Source organism: Struthio camelus, chromosome 1 (assembly GCF_040807025.1).
Source record: "Struthio camelus isolate bStrCam1 chromosome 1, bStrCam1.hap1, whole genome shotgun sequence".
In the NCBI taxonomy this organism is placed as follows: domain Eukaryota; kingdom Metazoa; phylum Chordata; class Aves; order Struthioniformes; family Struthionidae; genus Struthio; species Struthio camelus.
Window position 1 is genome coordinate 166,338,431 of NC_090942.1, and position 20,378 is coordinate 166,358,808.

At 37.8% G+C, this 20,378-nt stretch overlaps 1 protein-coding gene across 4 annotated transcripts in view; it reads left to right on the top strand.

The window, feature by feature from the left end:
* The window catches only part of ABCC4 (ATP binding cassette subfamily C member 4 (PEL blood group)), a 156,417-nt gene that overhangs the window by 7,779 nt on the left and 128,260 nt on the right, over positions 1–20,378 (top strand). For 3 of the 4 annotated variants that reach the window (XR_011138104.1, XM_068928927.1, XM_068928937.1), the window contains exons 2-7: positions 6,418–6,528; positions 8,775–8,895; positions 9,579–9,803; positions 14,840–14,929; positions 15,397–15,560; positions 20,189–20,314. Coding sequence is in view for 3 of the 4 variants with exons in the window: in XM_068928927.1 (XP_068785028.1) it covers positions 6,418–6,528; positions 8,775–8,895; positions 9,579–9,803; positions 14,840–14,929; positions 15,397–15,560; positions 20,189–20,314 (837 nt within the window). In the remaining variant the exon portion in view is untranslated. The remainder of the gene's footprint in view (positions 1–6,417; positions 6,529–8,774; positions 8,896–9,578; positions 9,804–14,839; positions 14,930–15,396; positions 15,561–20,188; positions 20,315–20,378) is intronic. The other variant, XM_068928946.1, reaches the window with a different exon arrangement.

Genomic DNA, 20,378 nt, shown 5'->3' on the forward strand with positions numbered 1-20,378 from the left:
GAGTATACAGGATATGGCTTTTACTGGATACTGTGAATTTACCCAGAAGGCAAACTCCTGCTTATAATTAAAAATAAAGAGAGAGGGGAGGAAAAAAGAGATGACTTGTTTAGGGTGATCAAAAAAGCAGTCCATTCAGTCTGATTTTTCTAACTCAGGCAATGATAAAGCAGCTTTGGTTTTTTTGTTTTTTTTTTGTTTTTTCGTGAAACTGGTGAGTGCAAAATTTTGCACTTGTATAGAGGAAGGTGTTTGACTGTGGAGTAGCTGTTGGGGAGCAGCATGAGTGGGGTTGCTGCATAACACAGGGGTGAGCCAGGAACCAAGGGCGAGCACAGTACAGGCAGTGTCCTCAGCCGCAGGGCACAGTCGCAAGGTACCAGCACAGGGGTGGGCACAGGCACCCCGTAGCATCACCAGTACTGGGTGCCAGGACTGGGAAGAAATGGGGCTACTGGGACCCTGGGAAGAAGGTGCATGGGAGTCCCAGGTGAGGCCCCTTAGGGACAGTAAGGCCCAACGGGGCCCTTGGGGCCCTGACGGTAGCACCCTTTCAGGGAAGCTTTTTTGTGATCAGGGCTTACTTGCGATGCAAGGATTTCTGGAAGACTCTGCAGTGTAGAAATACTACTTTTTTGACTGTTTACAAGCAGGATTTTGTATTAATCTGAAGGTAGAGCGATTCGTATCCCTAGGCTCGTCAACCATTTGAGCTGTGCGCTGCTGTTAGTTTAGCTTACGTATTGGTCATGTATTTCTTCCTTGGCTCAAAGGAAATTATTTTGGAACACTAACAAACCTAATTTAAAAGCTTGCTCATTTAGGACATTTTATTCTATGCGTCAAATACAGTGGCATGGCTGTTTTGATTCCAAAATGACCGTCTTTTGGATAGCAGGGACTGATTCTCTTCCATGCTGCCTTGGTGAAAAAGTCAGCACCCCCTGAGATCCCACTTCTCTTTTGTGGGTAAGACAGCTCTGTGTTTTTTAACTCTTTCTGCAAGCCCTATGGAGTCTTTCCAAAGTACTGGTATAGTTGCTCTCATTACAGGTGGTAAAAATTGCACTTTCCTGAAAAACTGAGTAAAAGCACGGCTGTTCGGCTGGGCTATAATATCACAAGGAGTGTAAAGTCAGCGTCCAGGAGCAGGAAAATGCAGGAAGTGAATGTTTATATAGTCGTCTTTATATATTTGTTGATTCAGAAATGAATCACTTTTTAAAATCAGTGTCCAAGGTACTGCTGCAGAAGAGGAAAGGTTTTTAGGGTCAGAGTGGTGATTTACAGTTTTGCAGCTGGCTATCTCTTGGGTTTGCACTAGGTCACCAAGTGACTTCTTTTTAAATCTTGATTCCTAGTGACATCAGTATTCTGGCAGTGACAGGAACTAATTCTGGGCTTCTTTCCAGGTTGATGATTTTGATCAGCTAATCGCCTTGATAGGAGAATAGAGGCATTCCTAGCAGAACAGAAGGTACTCAGGAGTCTTCCAAATGTTCCCATTTTTATATACAGTTTATGCTAGCAAAAATGTAGACTATGCCCTTTAAAAGGCATCACATGAACATTGCATTTCAAAAGAGTGACTAGAATGAGGTACTGCTTGCCTAATGCCTAAGAACCAAATAACTGTTCAAGATACTTAGCAAACAGGGAGGTACCAAGGGGAAGAGATGACAGTCACTGAGGGGTCCTTTATTGTTTAGTTATTTTTTTAAGCTGAACAACTTTTTAAGAAGGAAAGGTAGAAATGTAGGGCTGAACTGTGAGCCTTTCCTTTTCCTCCACTCCTCTCTCTTTTTCTTCAGGATGTAGATTAGTATTTGGTCCATTTTACACCCACTGATGGGATGGGAGGAGTAGTTTGCATTCATCTCGATAGAGTCTCTATTTCTCTACATCATCTTTTTTTTCTTAAATATAATTAAACCATAATGCAGCTTGGACAGTTTCTGTATTCATGACAAAATCTACTTTTCTGTAGGATTTATTTATTTATTTAATCCTTGAACAAATCAGTGTTAGCTGAATCAGTGTTTGTTCTGAGTAAGTAGATACACTGCTATAGTGTGGAATCTCCCTTTATGGCTAAATCTGGCTGTTGAGGTTGTGGAGATGGTCTTTAGGCCATTGCCTTATATTTCCTGCTGCTTTAACAGTCCTCTGACAGAACTTTTTTAACTAAGCCTTCAATCAGGAAAAGAGCATGATTTTTGTTATGAACGTGTGACTCCTGTGACAGCAGCCTGGGTGAAATCGAATGGTCTCAATGCCATTCTAAAAGGAGAAGATTCCATATCACGTAATCTGCCTTCATATGTGGCATCCTGATGGTAACTCTTACTTTAGTGGCTAAATACGAACATTTACCAAGCTTTCTGTGTAAAGTAGACCTTCCAGTGTGAAGCTCAGGACACATCAGCATGCAGGAAACTTGGAACTGTTCTTGCTGTACTGATGATTTGTGATGGACAAATAGAAGATGTCATGTTGGGGCTGAAAACTCTCCAGGGACCAAACCTACTTTGAAATTTGTAAAGAAAAACGTTTAACCTTATTCTGAAGATCTGCAGCTGTAGTCTACAATAGCACAAGATACTTCAAAAAATCTTTCATGCTGTTAAGACCTCTCTAGCAGTAGTTCTTAAGGTTTAATAATCAGAGAGAGAGTAGTCGAATGTAATAAGATGTTTCACTGTATCATTAATGTCTAGGAATCCTAAATAGGTTTTTGAACAGTGTGGAAAGTATTCTGGTCGGTACTCCATTACATAATTTCTTCTGCACAGTAAAGAAGGTGTGTATAGCTGTGTCTTGCTCGACTGTATCCAGAGTGGTCATTGGTTTAGATTGGTACAAGATTTTGAGAGTTTTTCCGATCTATATGAAGGAATTCAGAATTATGAGAACAATCTTATAATCCCTCTATTAGTTAAATGACCTTTGGAAATGAAATTTTAACTGGAGTTGGCATGAGAATCAAAGCAAGACCACAGAAACATCAGATTGACTATGACTTATCCTGTGTGGAATTCTGCATTTCTCCAAGATCCAAAGTTGCATTTAAGTATGTAACTGAACTTGCAGCCAACACTTACCCAATGAATAGAATACATTGTCAGAGCAAGGTAAGTACACAGTCAGCAGTAGGGTACTAGAAAGTTCAAGAGTGGATGGTGGTGGTTACTTTTTCTTTTACTCTTTTTTTTGTTGCTGCTTTAATGCCAGTCCTTTTTTTGCCTAAGCCCACAAAAGCACGTGGACTTGTTCTGAGTTTTTGACCTGTTGTCCATTGTAATAAACGAGTCGCAAAACAAATTACCACAGTGTTTGGTATACTTCAGCCTGGCTTTTCTTGTATTTTTTTAGTGTCAAAATAGTTTGTAGTGCCATTATGTTGCAGTTTTTGAGATTATATGTTAACTAACAGAAAAATGTAAGCACCCTGAATTTGTGCTACTTTGGACTGAACTAATAGTCTTAGAAATTTGAAATTTTGGCAATTTTTATTCTACCTTATCTCCATCTGCTACTTAATTTGGAAATCGGTTCTCACAGTATGTACAGTACTTGATTGACGTGGACCGCTTAGGGTGATAGGACAGAAGAGAGAGGCTACAAACCGTACAAATTCACTGGAGGTGGGTACGTTATCCGTGTGTGTTTTGGAGAGTTCAAGGCTAGAGGATAAGCTGGATCATTCTAGCAGTCCACTATATTTCTAGCAGACCATTGTGTTTCATCCAGTTATTTTTCAAGTGAGCCATGGTCAACATTTTTTGCTGCTGTTGGCTGTAGTGCTGAATCAAACTGACATGAAGATAAGACAGTCACCTTCAACAGAAGTGTAATTCTTTCTGTGGCCAGGTTTTTTACTGTGTTTTAAAAAGTATAAATCCAAGAATTTTGTTCTAGAGAGTAAAAATAAGCGTTGTTTTATTTTTAAATTTTTTTTCTGATATGTGTGCCAATATATGGTAATAAATATCGTGTTTATGCTTCTTGTTAGGGTTAAATGTCAGACCAACGTACACCACCTTAACAGCAATAGTTAGGGGAAATCTTAACCACTGACATTGCTGTGAGAAGAATTAATCTCTATATTTTCATGGCTCTTACACTAAAGCAGTGGGACTCATCCTCTATCCTACTCTCTTAGAAAGGAGACCTTTGGCTTGTTTATAGAGTTCAGTGGAAACTCATGCTGCAAGTGGAGAAGCAATTAGTATCAACCATAGGAGTTGACTGAAATTTGCAGCTCTTTCCCATCACTGACCTGGAGCAGATAGGGCCTCTCATCCATCAGGTAGAAATTGTGCTTGAATGAGCTTGAGGTTATTTGCCCCATGTCTATTTTTTACCTGTGGTAGGCAGCAAGAACCGAGGTCAAATAAGCAGCGTTTCAGTGGAGCAGGTTCACTAGAGCTGATCTCAGTATCGAACCCCAGCTCTGCCATTTGACACAGAGCTCTGTCAAACCAGGCAGAAGCTTTTCTGCTGGCTGGAGCAGTTGATCTTTGAGGCTTTCGGTCAGGAGCTTTAAGGAAGTTGTTACAGGGATTTGGGCCTGGAATGTCATACTGCTTCGGCATGCAGTTGAAGCTACAGACTTGTCTATACTTGTCTCAAGTAACTTTCTATTTATAATGGTCTCTGTGTGTTTAACATATGTCGATATCATACAGCAGATCTTTACTACCCACCCCATGAGTTTAAAAAAGCCTGCTAGCCATAAGAGATGCTACTCTAAGCATAGAGACTGAACCTTTGAATGAGTCATACACATGCTGTGCTACTACCATGCTAAGCAGCTAAGGAAAAACACCATTGGTCCCTTTTGTCACATATCACTGTGCCATGGAGCCTGTGCAAAAGGTCACTGCAACAGCCCTACCTTGCTAGAAGAGGGGGCTCACAGAGTTTCTTCCATTCAGCCTGCCTCTCCACCCTCTCTAGACTAATCCCTTCTCTAAACTAATCAACAAACTTCTCATAAGCTAGTGTATACAAAATTTAGTTGGAGCATGCCTGAGCAAGAAATGCAAAACTGATGTGTATTCATAATCACTGTTGTGGCTGTGAATAAATAAATGCCCTCATTGCAAACCATCACAGCCTTGAATTCTCATGCCTGCTTTCCAGAAAGTAATATACTTCATCTAGTGCATTAGAGGCTCTGTTAAAAAGTCTGTTGTGAAGTCAAGGAATAGCTTTGCATCAGAAATTAAACAACAATTACAAAACTTTCACAGGCAATTGACATCCGACAGAAACATTTTGTCATAAGTGCAAGAGTATCTTTTTCCGAAACAGGCCCATCTCTAACTTCTTGGTCCTGACCCTGTAGGATTACCTAGAAAAAACTTTGAGAAAACAAGCCTGAGAGCTAAAAGTCATATCTCCCGTGGAAACTAAATAACATGGATTCAGTAGAAAGTTTGTAAACTTTGTGGCAAACTTCAATTTCCCAAACCCTCTCTTCCCACTAAGCCATAGTTGTTTCACAGGCATCTTTCTCTTTTTAATGAACAACTTTATCGCTTTTGTCTTTGCTGTCATGCATCTCTCTACTCTGTGGAGCAGACCTATGTTTCAGGCTGAAAAAAGAGTCTAGGTGCATAAAAGCTAGTTTTAGACTTTAGCAGTGTTGGTTGATCTAACAAAATATTATTCCTACAAACCTTGCTTTGCTTCTACTATTACACCTACAGTAACACTATTACGAATTTTTTGAAGCTCTCCTATACTGAGCTTCTAAAAACCTGGCCACATTTGATAGAAAATATTTTCCCTTTTTTCAGTCTGTGCACTTAATTTCCTCTCTAAAGCATGACGTTGTGCTTTGCATTTGTATTTTCAAATGTGTAATATCAGTTCTAGTAAAAATCCATTATTTATCTGTTTTACATTTGAGTGGGTGTCTCTAAATTACTTCCCTTTAATATCTGTCAAAATGATATTTCAATGGCAGTTCCTTTTTTCATAAAAATGAATAGTCATGCTAGTTACAAAAATGTCTTTTAATATATTATATGATTTGACACACAACTGTGTCAATATTTAATTAGTTGGGTTAGTTCTATTTTCTAAATATTTAAGGAAAGGCTGATTTTGAATGAGATTCCCACTATAAGAAAACACTTTAATACCGAGAAGAATTGTATTGGCTGTCTGGATGACTGGGGAGTAAGATGTTGTGAGGCATAAACACCTCAAGGACCTTGTTTTTCCATTTGTAGAATGGAGATGACTTAATTCTCAGGTGTTGTGAAGATAAATGTAGTAAAATGTGTGGGACGTTGAGGTGACACACATGAAGAAAGGGAAGCGAGGCATAGAAAAATGAAATTAATATATAAATAAATTACTTTTCTGGTCCACTGCTGAGTTTATTAATAACTTGTATTTAAATAGGTGGTTGAATCCCTTATTTATTACTGGACATAAACGGAAGCTTGAAGAAGATGATATGTATAAAGTGTTGCCAGAAGACTCCTCGGAGAAGCTTGGGGAGGAATTGCAGTGGTAAGGGGAAAAATCATTGTTCTGTTTCATTGTATATCTGCTGAAGATGATGAGAATTGTATTCATATTCTGAAATTAAAAGAGGTTGCTATAAAGTTTACCAAAGTCTCCTGTGAAACCTTTGGGGGAGCCGAGAGTAATATTGTGAACTTATTTGCCATGGAAACACTTTAATTTTTTTCAAGTTATACATAATGAAAACGTGTTAGAGTATTTTCAGTATATTATTTACAGTTCCTTTGGCACTCTGCAGAGTGCTTGGAACAGAAGACTCAACTAATATTGAAGTAATCCTTAATAAATTAATGGGACTCTTCTGATCTGTGGTACAGTAGCTATTGAAACTTTTATACTTTCTCTGTATAGAAGTGGGGGAAAAAGATTAATGCCTTTTGTTTTGGAGAACAAAGTGAATTAAAAGTGCCAATTGTGTACCTTTTATATGTGTGTGTGTGTGTATATATATTCAAAATATACCACTTTTTGGTAACATATTAAAATGCCTTGACATGTGAAAGATTACCTCTTGGAGGAGTTTTTATTTTGCTATAAATATCATTTCTTAGACTATTTTCCAGTTCAAGTGATTATGGACTTAAGAGGATCTCTCTTCCCCCCCTTAATTTGTGAAATATCTTCTGAAAATAACGGTTTATGTAAATTGTCTTGATCTTTGCAATAGAGAAAACAGTTATTGGAAGACAAAAATAATCTTTTTAATATACTAGAAGTAGAGGTGTTTCCTAGTGAAAGGCGGCCTTTGAACTAAGAAAGCTGTAGCTTGGCCTTGCTGTTTCTTGCAATTACACCAAAAGATGTAAGGTAAATCAACTTCCCTAATAATTTGGCTTAGAGGAGAAACTTCTCAAGAAATAAGAAGAATCCAGAGAGTAAAGGTTGTGACCATTTCTTTAATTTTTCTGCTTTGACTGAGTTTAATGGAGAAAGAGGGACTGTGATTAACTCATACGAATGCAGCCTTTAGTATCTTTCTAGTTAGACATCATTGCCAAATTCCTATGACATGCCTTGAAGCAGTTCAGGGAGTTTGCTGTACAGGAAGATGAACTCTTTCCAGTGACTTACAGTAAAAGCGCACACTTTCCGTGAGTTCAGGAAGCAGTAGAAAATATAGCATCCAAAAAAAAAAAAAAAGAGTTCTTTACTCTTTAGTGTATTGTTCAAGAAGCAAAGAATATAATTCGCAAGCAGCCACCTAAATAAGTACCCTTTTCTCCTAGGCCAACAAATCCCACAGAGTCTGGGCAGTTTTAATTCCGACTCTGAAGTATTTAGGCAATGACTATAATTCCTGTAGCATAAAAGAGAGCGAAAAATTAAAAAGTTTTGTTCTTCTATCCATACTGTATGCTTCAAACTTGTTGCAAAATAATAAACTTGGCTTTCATGACTTAGACTCATTTCAGCCCTCTAACCAGCGAGGTCAGAGTTCATGGCAGAAAGTATTTAGCATACAGAAACAAGGGGGAATATCTTGTCTGACAACAGTGTGCTTTAAGAAGTCTGCTTAAGCGCTGATATTTTCTTGTTCATATTTAACTGAACAAACTCATGTTTGTTATTACTGTCTTTGATTTTAATGTGAACGGATTGCGTCCTGCTTGTGGGCAGGCACGTGCTAACTCAAGAGATCCTTGCCTTCCCTGCTGTTGTAATCCTTGCCTTTGGAGAAATGTGGAGAGCACTAAGTGACTAAACTGCTGTAGACAGTTCCTTTTGGTCTTGTGCTGTATCTACTCCTCTTCACTGAAGCACGTGACGGAAACAAGAAAGAGATCGTGCATAGCAACCTTTCTGGGGAAGTGCAGAGCTTGTAGAAAGATAAAGGCGCTCCATGTTGCCTTGGTTTAGTCCGTAGTTAGGAGTTCATATGGTAATTGGCTCTTAAGTGAGGTCACTGACTGAACTGGGAGGAAATAAAGAAAAAATGGCTTCATCATATGCGAATGCGTCAAAGGCAATACCAGTTAATAGTGGCCAAGCAAATATTTTTGCTACTTCCCTGTGTTCTTGATTGCAGGTGAACAAGTAGGCCTGTAATGCTAAATATGTGTTTTTGTAAATGAGAAAACATGATGTTTTATTATCTTGTTAATGTCTTAATGAGAAGTGATTTATAAAGGTGATGGTGGCAATGCTACTGCAGGTCTGAATCTGTTTTATTCTAGCTAATTGCCTTATGGTTTTACCCTTGTCCTCCACCATATTTGCCTTTTATTTGTCAGGTACTGGGATAAAGAGGTGCAAAAAGCAAAAAAAGATGGAAGAACGCCACATTTAACAAAAGCAATTATACTCTGTTATTGGAAATCGTATTTAGTTTTTGGACTTTTCACAATGATTGAGGTAAGTGGTGTAAGATACGATAAAACATGCTTCCTAGCTAATAGCAATGTGAAATTTGGCCTCCTGGCTTGCATGGTGCATGCTGGTAACTTCATGCTGGGCCATTCAGAGACATTGAAGTGTTCATTAACTCTCTCAGAAAAGTAAAATAGAGCTATGTTCCCTTAAAGATTGAAAAACCAAGTCAGGTATTTTTTCAGTGAGTCTCATAACTGTTGAATTATGGACATGGAGCTGAGAGCTAATTCCGGTGTGCTGTTTCTGAGATGATAAAAGCCTTTGACTTGCTTTCTAAGTCTTACTTGCATTTTATGTGTCTGAATGGGATGTCCTATAGAAAAAGTTTTTTGCTGTATGCAGTGTTTATAAAGGACACACTATACCGTCTTGAAAAATGGAAGCACAATACATATGCATGTATCTTGCTTTTAGAGCACCAAAATTTTTATTGATAATTTAGAGAGTTTCTTTTTAAAGAATCAGCTAAATTGTAATGTGGGATGTATTTCTTTTGGTTTATGTGTTGATAAAAATCAGCTTGGTGTTTTAGAGCATGATAAAAACAAAATAATGGGGGATGTGACTTGTAGTAGTAATTTGTTTCTTATTTGCCTAGGCACAAATTTGGGTCACGTAGTATGATACAAAACCATTTATACTTTTTCCCTTTCTCTTTCCCTTAGGAAACCCTCAAAATAATTCAGCCAATATTTTTGGGAAAAATTATTAATTATTTTGAAAGCTATGGTTCCTCTGATGAGGTAGCTTTGAATTTTGCATATTGCTATGCAGCTGCTCTGTCTGTGTGCACACTTATTCTAGCTATACTGCACCACTTATACTTCTATCATGTACAGCGGGCTGGCATGAAGCTGAGGGTAGCTATGTGTCATATGATTTATCGGAAGGTAAGCAAACATGTTTACGGTTATAATTGGCATTTAATAGCTATTTCATTCTATATAAGGGTAAAATATGTCTCTCTGTATACTCTTGCAATTCCATTGAAGTTACTGATTTGCAGAAATGTAACGCGTGCTAATGCAGTAGGGTTTGAATGCATCTGTGTGCATTTTGCACTGTCTTTAGTAATGTGGTATCTGAATGATAACTTCAGTCCTTTGAGTGAAAGTGATGGATTAAAGAGCCTTAAAGAGGGGGGGAGCTGCGGACTTTCACCTGCTTGTGCTGTGGGAGGGAAGCCTTTTGCCTTCGTGTTACTGGTAGAAGGGATGTTTGCTGGAATAGTTAGAGGTGGTCAACCTATAGCAGGAAGGGCAGAGGTCCCAATGGATGCTGGGTCCTAGCCATTTCGAGCTGGTAGTTACTTGACCTCCCAGTTTCTAGCTAGGGAAGTTGTTATGCTTGCTGTCGCCATCTCCTTTAGCACTCTCAGTTGCCTGGCAATTGTTGCACTGCCTCGTCTTTCATCATGCAGTGATTTATTTATGTTTTCTTCCAACAGTGCTGTAGAACTAATGAATTGCCTACTTATTAACTTAGAAAGGCTCCTCCCTCTTTTTGATGTGTCAGATAGTAGGTTTTCAGAGGGTAACTACTCTCTCTGTAGCAATGCGAAAGACTTGTTTAGATTAAAAGTCACAAAAGTTAGGAAGTCAATGTTAGGACTGGACTCCAGAAATGCTCATATTCTGTAAGGCACCAGGTGAAAACTGAAGTAACTGCCCCTGTAGTTCATTGAGACCCAGGGTATTGCAGTATTGCTGCTGCCCCCTTCAGGATGGAAGGTTGCTTGCCATCTTCACAGACAGATCTCCTTAGTATCTTTTATCCCTCTTATTTGGGAGGGAAGGAAAGGAAGGAGAGTGGGGAAAGCCGAGACTATTCAAAAGCAAGCTGAATCCTAGAGATGGTGTAGAGCCAGCTGTTTTTTAGTCTCAATTATTGGATACACTGTGAGAGCGCTGCAGTCCTGGACTGGACCCAGTAACCTGACAAATGAAGTGTGTTTGGGAAGCTGTGGCACCTTTGCATTTGCTCTCTGCATGTCCTGATCAAGATGCAGCGATGCAGCTACCCTTGAGTACCGATGGAGCTGAAGCTGCTGTCAGATGGTAAGTGGGACAGGAGAAGCTATAGGTAGTAGTGTAGGAGAAGTAGGTGAAAAACACCTAGGATGAAATGCTGATCTCCATGTCCTCTTGGGAGGAAGCAATCCAGCTGTAAATGTCTGCTCCCCTCCTCTGAAGCTGTTGGTAACACCCAAACTACCAAGCCTGTCTGCACTTCCGGGGATGCTGCTGGGAGCAGTGGAAGGGAACATGTCCTCCCTTGAATGTTACTGGGATAGTAACCTGCCAGTGTTTTCTTCAGCAAAGAAGTTTATGCAAAGGATCAGGAATGTGAAGCTTATTTAGTATTTAAACAAATCCATATTATTTTAACTGTTAAATACAGGTACCATCCACTTAAAGCAAACATTTATGCTACCTGTGTGGGTCATGCAAGTTTTTGGGCAAAAGCCCAAAGTGAGGGCAGTAAAAATGGCCACTTTGTAATGGTGGTTGTTTTTCATGCATGTTCTTCTGATGCCTTGGAAATTATCCTCTGGGAACTTGGCTCTGACATGGCACACTGCTTTCTTGTACATAAACATATCTCTAAGGTATTAATTTACTATCCTGATTATCATGACACACTTTGAAATTCATGAAATATGTATATAGCAAAGTTGTTTGTCGCATTGTTGATATTGGCTTAGAAACTTAGAAGCTTGGAAAAGAAACGTTCATGATGTGTTATTTCTAAATAAATAAAACTAATGGAAATGGATTTCCATTAATTCCAAAATTAATGGATTAAATGGAAGATTAATCTCCCCTCATCTCATAAATGTTTACTTCTGAGGGTAAAAGCTCAAGTTGGCAGAGCATTGATAAACATTGCTAATCAGTTGTCTTCATTATTCAGGGTTTATGGATAGGTCATGCCTTCCCTTTATTCTCATCTGTGCTTTTGAAAGAATCTGGATGCTAATTTGCGAGCGCTTTTGTGGTGTTCATTAATTCCTGTGGTAAATAGAAAATTGGATTTGCAAGGATGATTGGAGTGGATAGGAGGGCATCCTTAATATAAAATTTCAATGGCTAATAATTTTTAAGTTTTATACTGCTTTTCTTAGAAAGTTAAAAACTGATTTTATTTGCAAAAAGCCTATATTCAAGTTAGAAGATATTTCGTGATCAGTACGACGTATTGGTGACGCACCTAGGAAGTTTGTAACAAAGATGAGACGGAAAGTCACAGGAGAGTCTATTTTCATGTTTTAAAACCAAAGACTACTTATGAAAGGCTAATTATTTTTTTAAGACTTAAGTTTTATACGTTCTTTTAGGTTTAGAATAGACACTAGGGCAGTTTAAGCTGTGTAGTAGCTGGTTGAGGCAGGAAGCAGACGATTATTCAAAGGTGGAAGCAGCTATTTGACTGGAATAGTTGTATTAGTCCTTTCTATGGTCAGTTCTCGCTTTATTCTCTGCTTTCAAATTAACAGTTTGGGGCAGGGGGAGATTAAAATAAGTGGGAATACAGAAAGCAAAGAATTGTTAAAAAATGGAAAAATGGCCAATGCAATTATGTCTGGACAAAATGAAGTCTAAATAGACATCAGGACTACAAACTGCCATCATTTATTCATGTAAGTAAAACCTATTTTCTTTGAAGAAGGGTGCTTGCTGGGAAATACATATGCATGGAAAACATATAGACAGAAAAATCAAGCAGTTTGTTGTGCTGAAAACAGATATTTGGCAAATGTAAAATAAAATGCAAATTCAAATTGTAGTTCCTTTTTAAAAAGGTGTGTAACTTTCTAAAACATGCAGCTTTAGTCTTTGGTAATCTTTGTAACCATCGGAATGAATTTAGAAATGTTATGGTCAAAGCAGTTTTTAAAGACACGGATAGTGGGCAGGTAAAGGACCAAAACAGGACTTTTTGGTAGAAATTGGTTATGTAAGTGAAAATGCTTCTTTGTGTTCAGTATTGCCATTTCCTTCTGTCTAGACTGGTCCGTTCTGCCAGGAAAATATAAAGTTTATTTCATATTTAAAAAAAAAAATCAGAAGTAATTGTGGAACAGGGAGGGAAGAGAAGAAGAGACTAAAACTGTGTTGCTGCTGCCTCTGGGAATGGCTGTTTCTTCCTCGGGAAGACCAGAAGTCACGGACAAGCCGCTTCCTTTTGGCTCAGTTGCTTGTGCGTTTCCTCCTTAGCCTGTCTTGGTCAAAAGGACCTGGGCTAATTTTGAAACTGTTTACACGAAGGATACCTGAAATTAGTTAGGAAGAGATTGGGAAAGCAGCTCAGGTGGTGGGTCTGAGAGGGCTACCGACTCAGAGCTAGCGCAGTGTTTTGGGCAGCCTCAGGTGCACCGCAAAAAGCACACGTCTGTGTCTTAAAGGTGTAAATAGGAGTAGCTGCTATGAACGCTCCCTGGGAACATCATCTCCAACCGCTTGATGCTTGAACTCTTATTACTGTGGTCTATAGATATTTAACAGCGTTTCTAGCAGCTTATCAACCTTGATTTTTGCTGTGGATTAAACACGGTAGAAACGTGGGTGTCCTGGGACTGCGTTACAGACAGACACGTTAGCTGGGGGTTTCAGACAGATGGGAGGCAAAAGGCTTAAGACAGAGCATGAAGCCATAGTTTTCTCAAATAGTTAAGTCTTGCTTTTCATACATCCTGCTTTCTAGTAGTATTATTGGAATGTCAGGAGAATTGCTTTGTGGAGTTTTAAGTATTTCTGCCTGTTGCTTTCAGTGAAGTTAGGCTGGGGAGTCTGCCGGTAATGAGCACCTCTGTGACCTAACAAAGAGGTGCAAGCAGGTGAGGCACTTTGTTCGAAATGATGCTTTGAACAGCTCCTTGGTGTAAGTATTCGCGTCCTTCAGATGAGATCAAAAAGGAATCCTAATAATGACTGATTGTTTGGAAAGGGAGAAGTAGATGTGCGTCACCTAAAAAATGCTGAATGTTTTTGAGAAATTAACTGTTTTGGTTACAGGAAAGCATGTAGCACAGTTTGCTTATTATTTGACTTGTGCTACAAAATTGTACTTTTTTTTTTTTTGTAACAGGCTACAGAATTCTGCACCTTTGAGTTATTTCGGTTTGAATCTCTGCAGTAATGTTCAGACTGCATATTTCCAGATATGTTCTGTGGGATATTTTTATAATCAAATACTATTTTCTACTGATTAACTTATTTATTAACCTCTAAAAATATTTTATATTCATTGTTACTGCTTTTCATAATATATGCTAAACTTTATTAATATAATCCAGAAATCTATAATTTTACAAACCTATTAACAAGGGAAATTTTATGTTAATTCATAAAGGGATATTAACTCCGATGTACAAAAGCAGAAGGCACAGTTTGCAGTGTTACTAAGAACTTAAAACTATAGCTTGGTTTGTTGTGTTCTGTAATGAATCTCATTCCGAAAATAATTCTTTTGATTGGTCAAACCTTGTATTGATTTTCATTTAGCCGCAAGGTAGAGTTTTCTGTTCCCATGTTGCACATACACACTCATAATACAAGGGAGAGAGAGAGCAAAGGGAAAGCTGCAAGATGTTTTGTTTAGTTTTAATAACTTGTTATATTGGTATTTTCCCATTTTTAATCACTTTTGAGAAAGTAAAGTTTTTTTAATGGCACTTTTTTTTCCATAATACTTCCCTATACTTTGTTTTTTCATGTTCGTCTTCAGGACTGTGTTTAGAATATTAACCCAATGAATATGTTATCTAAGGTTCTTGAACTATAGCCCAGATATTTTCAGGCAAAAGCTGTGATGTGCCTTCAGCTTTTGTTCCAATATTATATTTGTGGATTGAGTCTTCTAAGCATAGGTATAATGTGCTATATAAGCTGTGATAATTTGAGATTGTTTCCCCTTTTTTTTTTAGGCACTTCGCCTCAGTAATATAGCTATGGCAAAAACTACCACTGGTCAAATAGTGAATCTCCTGTCAAATGATGTGAACAAATTTGATCAGGTAAGAAGTATTATAGATCTTGCTGAAGGGACTGGAGCGTGAAAAAGTTATGAGGTCTGAGTTATGGAGTTTTTATTCGCAACCAATGATAAGTGTTTTTTATGAATGTCTTTCCTAGGTGTTTCTCAAGCATCATAGGAATAGAAATACTGTCTTGAATATGGGAGGAAAACATACTTTTTTTTCCTTAAATATTTTCCTGTTGTTTTCATAGTATCACAGATATGTTGGGGCATGTAGATATGCCAAAATCAATATGGTAATTCGATCGCTTTCTGGAGCGTAGGCACTTCCATTTAGCCCCCTACGTTTAGGCCTCTGAATGTGGTGCAGGCTCTCCCTGAATCTGCTGACTGTATGTCTCAGTACTTGCTGCAGGCAGAGGTGCTTTTTCAACTTTGCATATTTAGGGTTTTATTTTTAGCTAAGGCTGAAAACTAGCTTTTGTTTCTTAACTGTTTGCCTAGGTAACGATTTTCTTGCACTTCTTGTGGGCTGGACCAATTCAAGCTATAGCAGTAACAATACTTCTCTGGATGGAAATAGGCCCATCATGCCTTGCAGGAATGGCAGTTCTCATTATTCTTCTGCCTGTACAGACCTGCATTGGGAGACTTTTTTCTTCTCTAAGGTAAGTTGCATGTGTTGGGTTGTAGGTGTTCTGTCCTGAGTTGGAAGATATATGTCCTGGATTGACTGAGGACTGGATGGAGTCAAAGTACTGCTCTGAGATTGACTTCTGTGTGGTGAAGTTTTTCGCTTTGTCTTTTGTTTTGGCCAATGTTTTGTCATCACTAATGCAAGATTTCTGAATCCCTATGTAGGAACTTGAATCAGTGGTCTGTCTTCAGAGAATCGCTAATGCCTTTTGGCAGTCTGATACTGTGAAGAGTTGGGCTATTTCTGTAGCTGCCTTGCTGTAGGTTTAGGAGCAGAATTTTACAACTTCTTGGACTTTGCCTTCCTGCACTGATGCTGCAGGTGCCTTTCTGCGCTGATGTGTAGGGAGAAGTTACTACAAAGGCAATTCTACCAGTCTCATCATAAGTTTAATTTACTGGGATGTTACTGAAGTTACGGCAGAAAGCTCTGGAAGTGTTGTGTTCAAAGATCTTACTGCCTCTCCTCCTAGACAAAGGAAAAAGGGGAGAGAATTGAGAGAGAAAGGAAAAGCAAAATTGTGTTGGTGGATTTGATGACTCCTTTAAGGTATCTGACTGTGAGGTTCTAGGTTGTGTAAATGGAAAACTACTGTAGATTCATTTTATATAATCAAATCTAATTTAATTTGTTCTTCTCTGATTTCCTCCTGAAAAATCATTTACTTCAAACGACAATATTAACTACAGCATTCTGACTTCCCGACTTTCCTTTTCTTGTATAATTACTAATCTAATACTTCAGGAGTTTATAAATGACTCTTCCATCTTAATGGAAATATTTTTTGTGTTATTGAAGTTCCTTTACTATGTACTTGTACACTTAGTAGTGTTATTCATCTTTGTTGTATTTTTCTATTCACGGTGAGCAGAATGCACCCTTCCAGTTGTTTGGATAAGCAAAGCTCTTTTTAGTGAATTACTCAGAGTTTTTCTGTCGAGTTGTATTTTAACATGGGTTTTCCAGAGGTATTGAGACTGGCTTTGCCTAGTTAGGTATGAAATTAGATCTGAGAATTACAAAATTAGAAGAGCCACAGACTTCTTCATCTGTTCATAACCCCTGCAATAGTCTTCAGCTATTATGCTCGTGTAGTATGTCTTAAATAATGAATCGTTCAGTGTCCTCTGCCAAATTCTTAGTTTTACATGATAAAACCTGTTTTTAGAAGACTTTATTATTTTCTTGCATACTCATTTTTTTCTGCCTGTTTAAAATGTAACATGCTAAATCACTGTTGTTTTTTTCAAGGCTTTAGTAGTAACAATTACAATACTTAGCGCTTAAGTAGTGCTTTATCCACGGTGTTCAAATTGCTCTGCCAAAGTGGTAAGCATTGTTACCCCCATTTTTACAGATGGGAAGCTGAGGCACAAAGAGATTAAGGGGCTGTTGTCAGACAACAGAGTGAGAAGACTCTCTTGGAAATTATGTCTTTAAATAGTTTGTCGGTGGCCCTATAATATTCCGTCCCCCCCCCCCCCCGGCATTAACAGCCACTTGTTGAGATGCAATGCAAGAAAAAGACTTTCTTAACCAGCAAAACTTCTGGCTGCATACATGTGCACAGATCTTTGTAGCCCAATGAATGGAAAGAGTTAATGGAAAAAGTAAAATGGATTCGAGCCCTGTAATGATGTTTGTGTTCACTTGGCAATTGCTGGGAACCTGCATGGGTTTAAGGAAACCGGCCTATGAAGAAGTAATTTAAGGATTAAAGCTTTTGCTAAAATCCAGGCATGCTCAGTGTGACAGATAATTTGTGCTATTATTCAGCATTATACTTGTGGCCCAGTGTTGTAAGCACATATATGCACATCAGTTTATATTGCAGAAACTTCCATTAGCTTCAGTGCTGTAGGAGCTTGCAGAAATGGACTCTGTATTACATGGAACAGTATACACCGTATTACTCGATATTGCTTTTTTCTGCATAAGTACTAAAAGTTGTACAGAATATACCTCATACATGATATTTTAGAGATAGTTCAATTATCGAGGTGAAGACTGTGTTATATATATTCGTAAGAGCTTGAGCCATTCAGTGCTTTGCCATGCTATTGTAATAGTCTCATTTAAAGCACTTTCTAATCTGTAAGTTACATCTTTTTAAAAGAAAAAATAGCTTTATGTGGAACTACTGGGTTAAACATGATCGGAACCCACTGAATATGCCTGATGGAAGCAAAAGAAATTTGACAACTTAACTTACAAAATAGTAATTACTGTCATAGAGGAGGACTTCTTGGACATTTGAGACTCTTAAAGAAACCTTCAGGTCCTTCGCTGTTGTGCCCTTAAGCATGCTCCGTGACCGTGTGCTTCCCAGTTATCCTAATCTGTGTGTTCTCTGAGCTTACTCTTTTAAAAACTGGGGGAATGTCTTCTACCACTGCAAAATGGCATCAGTGCATTTGAACCCTGCATACTTCCGACTATATAACCACTGAGATGGTTCAGTGGCTGTCTGACGGTCCAATGGCTTGTGGTATGTATGTCCAAAATCAGTTTTTGCAATGTAGAGGAGTGTAACTAAAAAAACCCCAAGACTCTTGAACATTTTAAAGCAATTCGTAAGAGGATGCTTATTTTGCTGTGATGAACTAATTTTTAAATTTTCCTACTGAAATGTTATTCTTTGAGAACTGTTGCTTTAAAAAAAAGAAATACCTTAAAAAGAAATACTTTTTTTTTTGAATCCCCTTCAACCTACTGTTATCTTTGAGACCAAGTGTGTAAGTTAGGTCTAAAGGTGACTATTTCAGAAGATTGCAGGTGATAATAATTATTTACTGTAGAGATATGAACAGCATATTCTGAATTTTGTCTCTTGCGTTGGTGGTGCATGTATATGGGCACGAAAGGAGAAGCTCTCAAATTCTTGGAGGACTTTTTTTCTTTTGCTGTTTCTTTTTGAAAAAAGAACTTAGCTAATATAATCTTGTTCCATGTCAGTAAGGCTGATTTAGGCTAAGCTATCTTCAGTCTTACTAAGACATTTTGATTACATCAGGGCCACTTCTCTATGTTTCTTCTATCATTTTTCAAGTATTTCTTCATATGTTGCTTCAGTTATCCTGACATTTCTGGAACACTGGTGTTGAGGAGTCAGTTGAAAATGCCAGGCAGTTGCCTGAAATTCTTTCAGTTTAACTGAAACTTCGAACATGGCGATTGCTTCCAGAGTAGCAGAGAAATTCTAGAGGACGGGATGAACTGACAAGACTCTGCAAGCCTTTTTGAAAAACATTGTTAAAAACCATATTAATATGGTTCCTAAACCTGACTTTCATTGACTATGTATACAGTTATATAATTTGGGGAAAAAAGGTACGATTTATCCAAATAAGGCCTACTATAGCCCACTCTTTATATGCTAAGTATGTTTGTCTACAGGAATGAATTCAGAGTCGCAGTGCACATCGTTGTGGTTTTACGGGCTTCTAACTTTAAATGCTTTTTTCCTAAGTAACATTGTAACTTGATTGTTTAATTTCATTTTATACACTCTCTCTTATGCTCTCTCACAGTTTCTCTCACACACGCACACACATGCATATACATATATATACATACATGCACACACACGTTTTTCAATTTAGTCAGCATTGCAAATATAACGAGGACCAAAATAGATTTTGTTTCATTCAGTGTTAATTGCAAACGCTTGTAACATTTTATAGACTAATAAGCAGATTTCTTTTCTATTGTAATTTCTTTTTTCTTTTTAAATAAAGGGTATGTATGTTTGTATGTGTGTATATACACACATGAACACACACCCACGCGCATGCGCGCACACAGAGATTTGAATAACTGCAGGACTTAACTATGGGAACTGTTCAGTGATGAAAACATTTCTGGCTTGTAATCCCTATTCTGAGAAAGTAGGAATGTCAATTAGCTTTTAAAAGCCTAAAAATCAATATTTTAGATTCTTCTGTCGGTTGAAAAAGCTGAGTTTATACTTTCATCTTTAACAGCGCCTTAATGCACGTTCTTAACTGGAACTGCTCCCGGAACAGTTAAAGGTTATTTGTTTGTTTATTGAAACAAAAGCATATCTGGATTTTCTCTCTTAAACTGCAGTTGATGCACTATTATTGTGTAATCTTTGGTTCAAGTAGGGTTAGCCTTAACAAGATAAAAACAGAGGCCATTTTCTTTGACATCAAAATAGCCTTTTGAGAGAGGTTGTTATTTTGGCATTTCAGAACCAGCTTTTTAAAATAATTTTTGTGTAGTTCTAAATTAAGGATTTGGATATGTATTTTTTTAATTGAAGAGCTTTTTTTTGGTATGTAAATATGTTGTTTAAGGGACACCGTGTGTTCGCCCACACTGAAATAATAATTCTGAACACTGAATTAACTGTCAGTTCCCTGAGAATAAGTAATGCTGTAAATACAGACATACCAAATCTTTCTGCTGCTGTCAGCTGTAAGATACTGTTTTAGGAAAAACCTTTAGTGCTATTACAATTCTATGAATCTTCTTTTCAAGAAAAAGTAAAAAAATCACATTAAAATGAGTATATCATGTGATAATACTCTCTCTTCTTTTGAGAATCTGAGAATTTTTATTTTCTGGTAATTACAGAAGCAAGACAGCTGCCTTTACAGATGTCAGGATTAGGACCATGAATGAAGTCATAAGCGGTATGAAGATAATAAAGATGTATGCTTGGGAAAAATCATTTGCAGAACTTGTGAATGGTTTAAGAAGGTAATCCTATAAAGATGCATCTTGTTATGTGATCTCTATCTGTTTCCATTTTTATACATCAATA